At 47.0% G+C, this 8,515-nt stretch overlaps 1 protein-coding gene across 1 annotated transcript; it reads right to left on the bottom strand.

Annotated features, from left to right (window-relative positions):
• Window positions 1-3,499: 3,499 nt before the first annotated feature.
• On the bottom strand, window positions 3,500-8,512 carry YIPF3 (Yip1 domain family, member 3; the record flags this gene model as incomplete). Its single annotated transcript, XM_010296608.1, has 7 exons — window positions 3,500-4,085; window positions 5,460-5,583; window positions 6,047-6,160; window positions 6,680-6,811; window positions 7,287-7,379; window positions 7,773-7,818; window positions 8,439-8,512. Coding segments are annotated over 7 exons (705 nt in total), but the record flags the coding sequence as incomplete, so codon positions are not given.
• Window positions 8,513-8,515: the final 3 nt, after the last annotated feature.

Below are 8,515 nucleotides of genomic sequence, written 5' to 3'. Positions count from 1 at the left end.
AAACCGCCTAAGTAGGCAGCTTTCTGCATGTTACTAATCTGGCTGCTGCATATAGCAGTGTTCAAGTGAATTTCAATCCTGTGGGTAACTTGGGGACAAACCCAGTGTCCTCTGCTTGGTTTGCAGGCCAGCATGGGAGAGAGGGGATGGAGGGAGACTTTGGCTGCAGCACCTGATTTACAGTGTAGGTGTCACCATGCCCTTTGAGTAAGTAATCCATTGCTGTTCTCTAGAGCTATCTAAACACCTCCCTCTGTTTTCCTGTTGCACAGGGGTGCATGGGCTCGATATTGCACCTGCAAGCTGCGCCAAGAACAGACCACCAGCCTGGCAACTCATCTGCACTGGGATACAAGCAGCAGCTGCAAGCATTGAGCTGTGCAGTACTGGTACAGGTGCTTTAAAAAAAGGAGTGACTGATCTCTAAGGGCACATTAAACGGTCCAGGTGAGAACAAGATCCTATGTATTGCAGGGCTGCAAGGGGCAGAGGCTGGACATCAGAGTGGTAGGCAGGTGGCTGACCAAGAAAATACCAGCTGCTGATCAGCACAGGCCAACTGGAAGACTGCACTCAGTCTCACCTTGCTATTACCTCCAGGCACTAATTAACCCATGCTTTGTTAAACAGGTTATTATTAGAGAGGTGCTTGGAGGAGAGCCCCTGGGACATGTCCCACTTACTTACTTACAATTGACAGCAACAGCTCCAAAGCCTTGCTTAGACAGCGTCAGGCTGCTTCTAAAGACCTAGTGCTGGCACCTTCACTGCCTGTTGTCAGGAGCAAGAGCACATTGAGGAGACAAGCATCCTACCTTGGTTTATACTCAAATACATTGGGAAAAGTGGCACAGTAGCTAATGGTTCAAAGCTTTGGCTCGCTAAACCAAATTAAGGGCTATGCAGAGGAGAATTTGGCAGTGGTATTTTGCAAGGAACTAGATAATTGCTTCCTTGTCATGTGCAATTACTCAGCAGGCTTGGGGAAGGTAGTTTATTAATAGTTTACCTACTAGAGGCACAAGGAATGAGAGTTGAGTCTCTAGGGTGATGCCATTAAGACCTAACACATAAATGGAGAAAAACGGTGGATGAGAAGCAGCTAGAGTGAGATTAGGTGCAGGAAGAAAAACAAATGGGAGAAGAAACAGCCTATCTGTAACCCAAAACACAACTAAGGTGGCCATAAGTGCAAGAAGGATAGACTGTAAGAAGGGTTGGACTTCCAAGTACTGCAGAGGAGAGGAGGTGGTCATAGCATGCTTTAATGTACCTTTTACTTTCATCTTTTGAATCTGACAAAATCTATATGTTTATTCCAGCTTTAATAAAATGGAGCTTACACAGTTCTCACAGAGCTAGCTTTCCACAAAAGGGGGAGGTGATGGGGGTGAATTACTTCAGATTTGCTGCAAGGGAGGAGAGAGAAAATTATTTTAGATTTGCTGCAAGAGCCATGGCAGGAAACAAAGGCAGAGATGGTCTGGTATGATAGGGTTGTAAGGCTTGTCCTGATAACTAGAGGACTTGAGTAAGCACTGAGAGATGCCCTCCTACAAGGACTTTACTAAGACTGCGTGCTCAGTGTGCTCCCTGGAACTGCAGCACACATACATTTCCCTGCAAAAGTGTGTCCCTCTCTGTCAGCAAAAGGCGATGCTGAAGCTCTCAGCCGAGCACTGAATTTCTGGCAGTACAGAACAATGCAGCTTCCAGTTGCTGCTGCACAGAGAATTAATCAGGGCTGAAGAACTGGAGCAGAGCAAGCCCTGCAGCTTCCGAGAGAGTGGTTGGTTGTCACCCTGGTCATCTGTCCCCAGCTGACGTGACACACAAAGCACACAGGGGAAGCATGAAGAGTTTGCTCTCTGCTCTCTCCCATGCTTTGAGTGAAAATACAGGTTGCACCTTCATCCCTCTGATCTAGCTAAGTGGCTAGGTGTGGGAGGGGAGCATGTTTCTCCTCTGACAGTGGCTGTAGATCAGTAGTGATAGTGCTTGGCACAGAATGCTTTTTTTTCCTGGCTGGACTTATTCTAGTGGCAATTGTCTCTTTCTCCTTTCCTTCCCCTATGCTTGTGCTTGGAGCGCTTGCACCAAGAGAAACCGACCTGTTCTAGGATGCCAGGGCAAAAAGCGTGAATTAGAAACCAACCTCCTGTGGAGTTATCAAGAGGGAAATACAAGAGTCATGCAGCATTACAAACTAACACTTGCATTTTATCAAGTTTGAAAATAATGGAAATTTTAGGAGCTTGAAGTCATTCAATTGGTCAAAAAAAAAAAAGTGAAGACTACTTAGCTCTAAAAAATTAATTTGATTCTCCCAAACAACTTCCTCAGAGTGGTGCTCTTCAGCCAAATAAGTTTCCCAAGGTGTAGGGGGCAGAAGAGAGTGAGAGAACATGTCTATTATGTATCTGTTTGTTAGCAGACGAGCTTCTTGATCTTGGAAGGGGAACAAATTATGAACTTCAGAATAAAGAAACAGTGGAAAATAGGTCTGTGACTGAAAATGCTCAAGTCCTATCTAGTGACATTTTTGTTTTAACTGAAGCAGATGGCCAGCCTGATGACAGTAGCTGCCACTACTTTCTTATCTTTCATTGCACCTTGGCACTAGTCCGAATGCCACTACAGCTGCATCCTCTCCCACTAATGTAAGCAAGGGGTCAAAGAGTGCAGTTCTGACATGCTTTCTGCCTTGTGCACAGCTAGCATATGGGCACACCAAGGAAGGGAAACATCTTGGGTTTGAGTATTTTTTCCAGCCTGAGCGTAAGGGTGAACTTCTCTGACGAGTTCACCTGGCTCCTCTCCCTGAGTCATCTAGAGCTACAGGAGAAAAGAGAGAAGGTGAAAGCCAGATACCAGCTAACAGCTTTCCACCCTTGGACCAGTACAACTTAGAACAGCGAGGAAAGGCTATATCCGAACTACGCAATTGTGTTACTCCAGTGCAAGTAAGCCTAGGCTGGGCTGCTCTGCTTCCCCATCCTTGCTGGAGCTTTCCTGCATCAGTATACTGGAGATAAATGTGCCAACTCTATTACCATTGTACACTTCCCCATTTCTCCCTTTTTTTAATGGAGACACTGAAGAAAAGTTTGCCAGAGACTCTCTCTTAAGGCTCCAGGAGTCCTTTCAGAAATAAGGCCTAGACTCAGCTTGAAAAGCCAGACAGTACACAGCAAACTGTGTGTCTGGGGGAGCAGGATGCTGCTCCCGCATAGAGCAATGAGGTGAAAGTCCCACAGTTGGGAGGCATGAGAGCAAGCTGCAGGAAGGTGGGCTGAACTAGCCTTTTAATAGAAATATCCACAGAAGACCATGCACAAACATGCTGTCCCTGCAGTCAGAACTGCTGTCCCACAGAGCAACATGGGCAGACAGGTGGGAAGAACAAAAGGTGCTGTGGAAGCACTGGGACAGATAAATTTCTGACATACACAGGAGAAGGCCACATATCACAGAATATTTGAAGCAGGACAGCAGAAAATTGCAAAAAATTCTGCTTTGAGTCTAGGACAGGACAGATAAAGGCCCAACACCATTCTCCCATTACACAAGTAGACTCAAACATAAGACATCACTCAGCACCAACGTCAATTTAATTCTTCCCTCTTTGGGAACAGGGCAGATAGCCCTGAGGGTTACATCAGCAAGCAGAAAGAAGGGTAAAGGACAAACTGTGCTGGGAAATCCCAGCTAAACATGCTGGCAACTGAACCATTCTACTCAAGACAGCCCAGACCTGGGTGGGTGAAGAGCATAGTTCTTCTGAGTCACTGAGGTGAAGTCCACTCAGCTGGCCAAAACTGCAACCCAAAGGACAGGTCCAGGAAAACAAAACCAAGTCTTCTTCCTGCTGTTCTGTCCTGTCCTGTTCCTAAGAGGCAGCAGGTTATTATGGCCCTATGCAGCCCCAAAAGTAGTGAAGGAAGCAAGTCCAAGTCTGTGAAACTACAGGGTCAATGCAATGGCTTTGGCTGTTGTGTTCATTATAGCATTGGAAACAACTGGAATGTCTCGGGCAACTCTCTGAAAGGGCGGCATGTTGGGTCCTTCCAATGTGTCCAGGATACCTGCAGGGAACAGAAAAAAGGGGAGAGTGGCAAAAGTAAGTTCAGATGCAGACAGCATGTTTCTTCTGCTTTTGGCTCTGGCCAGGTAGTGGTTGATGCTGGCAGGGCCCAGGACACACAAAGCACTTGCAGGCAATGGGAAGAGACATCTAGCCCCAAAGACTGAACAGGAGTAAACCCCTCCATCCAGAGACCACAGGGTACAGATCAGAGCTTGTCCTTGGGGCAGGGAAACTGCATGTTCCCAAGAGGAACATAGATCCTTTCACTTTGAGGGTGTCAGATCCAGTGCCCTGCCATTTGACCTGAATATAGACACTGCCAGGGATGCTGCTCTGCCAAGGCAAATTGATAAAATCCTCTCCCCATATCATCCCAGCACAGATCCTGCTCTTAAGACCAATTGTTTGCTTTCATCCTGAGATACACTTGCAGACTCATAGCAGGAGCTGCAGCTGGGGGTGCAATGTGGAATTTTTATCACTGCAAACACAGACTGTGCTTGGCAGGAAAGACTCATACTGATTGATGCAAGTGTCCTTCAGTCCCTGTCAATTACCCTCTCAAGACTGATAATCATTCTTGGAGTGCCTTGAAGAAAATTGCTTGGAATGTATTTTATCCTATTTCATCTGCAGAAAAGTTGCAGATCAGGGCTCAGAACCTTTGCCATAAGAACGGATCCAGGAAAGAACAGTATTTACATCTAAAAGGACTTCTAGTGCTATGCTATAACCCCAAATTATGCAGATTTATCTGAAGTATCATGAACGGGTCTAGCTGCCTAAAGTCATAAAGATGCTAGCAGAACTACATATTTAGAGATCTGGAAACTCGCTGGGTTGGGGGAAGGCTTTTTTGTTTTATAAGGAGATTGAGACTTTGTTAGGAGAAAACAAAGACAAACACAGAAAGAGGACCTGAACATGTACAGCCTGGTAAACAGCACCGACTGGGGAAGGTACAGCTTCTGCTGCGTTGTACAGCACAAGATAAAAAAAGGTGTTATGCAAAGACAGAAAAACATATTTCCTGATCAGAGAAAAGCAACCTGACTTGAGCAAGACTTGAGAAGGGACTGGACATCTGTATGCAAGAACAGTCAGTGCTGTTACACTGCATTTGTGGGGAAAGAATAAGTGTCCTGTCTCACAACTTAGGTCTTAAGTGCTAAAACTCAGCGCACAGAAATTACCCCACATCTACCTGCTGCCTTTCTTTGACAGCTTCCTCTAATAAAGCTAGTGCTGGTCATTCTTGGATTGGAATCTGAAAACAGATCCAAACTGTCCATTCTTTCTCTCAAAGAGAGCAAAAAGCAGCTCCTCTTCCCCCAGATCTAACAGGGTATGTCTTTGTACCTCCTTTGCTTACCTTCTACCACCTTGTGATAAGCAAAGTGCAGATAGAGGAGGAAAAGCATATGCAGAGCAGCAAGGGTCCCACATAGGATGAGCCGCTGGGTATGCCCCACAGTGCGTGACACCAACACAGCAACCTAGGAGAAAAGTGGAGATTACAGACAAGGTAGCTGCTACCTGAGCCTCTGGCACAGCAGTCCGAAGCACACAGGAGGATGGGCCAAGCACCAAGAGCCAGTGGAAACAGTGCTCAGAACCTTTTTCGCAGTTTGCACCAACAAACTCAGAGTAATCTGACTTTGTTTTGTGTAGGTGAACCTTGCCTGATCTTGCCAAGACTGCAGGATGCTCAGGCATGAGTCTCCATGGCAGCAGGGGCTGTAAGAGACCAAACCTCCTGTAGCTGTTCTGTTAAGAGTGGGTGAGGATATTAATCAGCATCACTTCCATACACCAGTGGCCAAATGACCCAGGAGTGTGAGGCTGTCCTTCACAGCAGCCTGACTAGCTGTGAAATGAACTGCCGGGCCCAAGGAACAGAAAGCAAACACCACTTCCTTCCGTTTTTTTGTCTCCAGAAGAGGAGGACCTGTCCCTTACCATTCGTAGTGTAGAGAGTCCACCAACACTCAACCAGAAGACATAGAAGAGGGAGTGGAAGTGGATATTATAGGTGACAAAGAGAGTGATGCAGTGTCCAAAAAGACCATAACCCTGACAAAACAAAAACGTCAATGTTACAAGCATCAGTCCCACACAAAGGGCCATTGATCAAGAGCATAAGCAGCCTATTCCTGCAACGCTTCACCAAGGCAAAGCTTCACAAACTACTCATTCAATGCCAGTCAACCAGCACAACAATTTTAACAGCAGCTCACACCCAGGTAATCTGTCTGAAGGGATGTCTGAGATTGCAACAACTTCAGAAACAGAGCAAGGAGCCTCTGATTCCAGAGGAATTGGTATCTCCTGTTTTTTTATCACCAGGTTCTCAGATCAGGATGTGCAAAGCAGGAGACCTGCATGAAGGAACTGCCATCTTTGTACTGTTACTGTGCCTGGGATGGGGCAGGTTAGAAGAGCATCTTGGAATCCCAGGTTGTCCCAGTGCAGCCACCTGGGACCACTGATACACAAGTTTTCCCATTCTCTGGGAAGAGCTCACAGGCCACCCTCATACTGGAACACCATGCAGCCAACCTGCATCTTGGGGCATCCCCCATCTGTACTTACCAACAGTGACAGCATCTGCACCATTGTGATTTGGGCATTGCACAGATATGCCAGGAAATAGATGAAAGAGGAGACACCCAACCAGTAACCAAAGCAGGTGCCAATGGCTGTGCCCATCAGTGTGCCTTCCCTCTGTGGAGACAGCATCAGGATGAGGAGGATTCAAAGAAGTGAGGAGGAACGTCTGGACAACACTCTTAGTCATAGTTTTAGGTATTCCTAAGTTTTAGGTATTCCTGCGAGGGGCAGGGAGTTGGACTCGATCCTTATGGGTCCCTTCCAACTCAAGATATATTCTACTATATGAGTCTAAGTGACCTGCTAGCACCCAAATTCCACTACAGAGCTCCCAGAGACTTTCCAGGCATTACCAAATAGCAGACTAGCAGCATCCAGGATGCCATGTCACCGACACCCCAGCTGTCCCAGCAGCAAAGCACCAAGATTTTCTACTGCGTCCTCTTCCCATCCCCAAACCAACAGGTTGTTCTTCCTCATATCAACACACTTTTCAGCAAGATGCTACAGGTTTCCTCTCCCTTTCTAGTGTCATTATAGCAATCCAGAGCCCAGTCAAACCCAAACTTATCACTGAGACTCGCTGTACAATGATGGTGTCCGAAGTCTTCATCCCATGCAGAAGGATGGCCACCAGTGTGAAAACCAGCATGAGGGGTCCATACAGCTCGCCTGCAATCTTCTACAGGAGAAGACATATCAGGGAAGGCTTGGTTAGTGCTCCTGAATACCAGGCTCCCAACCCCAAAGCGATGAGAGACATGCCTTGGGTGAAGTTTATCACCTATCTGCCTGAGAAGTAACAGCAAGGCCATTGCTGACAGGAACCAGGCAGAACAAGTTGTGTGATGAGGAGTCTGGGAAGCATGAAGTCTAGAGGTCTAGAACTGTACCAGCACTAAAGGTAGCACATTGGGGTTTGGAACAGCCACAGGAAAGGGTTTACTAACATTTTCAGGGAGATGAACACCTAACAAACTCAGGTCCTTAATAACATGTACTAATTAAGTTTTACAAGGTGTCTCTGGGACATTCACTTGGGCCATAGAGTCTGATTCAGCAAAAGGGAACTCACCTGTGGGAAATTAATCATCTTCACGGGAATCATGGACTCCAGCAGCCTGCATCACAGCAACGCAGGGAATGACATCAGGAGCAGGGAGGAAAAAAGCATGGTTAACAAAGTGCTTCAAAAGTAAAAGATCCCATACAACCATCGCCAGTGTTTTCTACTGTGGTTATAGGCCTTGGGGGACAGAGATGCCTTCTAAAGGATCACACAAGGTAACTGAAGAAAACAAACCTTACTGTTCATGGGTTAACTCTGCTGGAGAGATTAAATGAAAATGTTTAGAGATCCACTCAGGGATGAGAGATCATTGACAGAACAGCAAGAAGGAAAAGCACCTTTCGTCATCCAGCCTCACAAAACTTTGCCTTTTTGGACACAGCTATGTTGCAAGCCCAACAGAAGCCATGTAACACAGCTGAGTAGTAAAAGCCTGAAGATACCCCAAAGCCCTTTTTTTTCTTGCCCTGAGCAGCTCTGCTGCTGGGGGACCTCATTAAGGAGAGTGGGACAGTGTTTCCCCATACCTGAGCCTTGCTGCAAGGCTGACAGCCCACCCCAGCTTGCTCACTTTGGAGGGGCAGCCAGCCTCTCACTGGCAAGAAGCAGGCACTGTCCGCCCCACACCCCCATGCACCCCGGTGGAGATGGCCTGGGCCGGGCCCTACTCACCTGGTGCGCACTTGGATGGGCTCCACGTCGAAGTAGGGCCGGAGGATGTCGATGTTGGCGTAGAGGCTGAAGGCCCT

This window comes from Phaethon lepturus, unplaced genomic scaffold (genome assembly GCF_000687285.1).
Source record: "Phaethon lepturus isolate BGI_N335 unplaced genomic scaffold, ASM68728v1 Scaffold57051, whole genome shotgun sequence".
NCBI classification, from domain to species: Eukaryota; Metazoa; Chordata; class Aves; order Phaethontiformes; family Phaethontidae; genus Phaethon; species Phaethon lepturus.
Note: the sequence above shows the minus strand (reverse complement) of the source record. Positions and strands in the feature narration are given on the sequence as shown.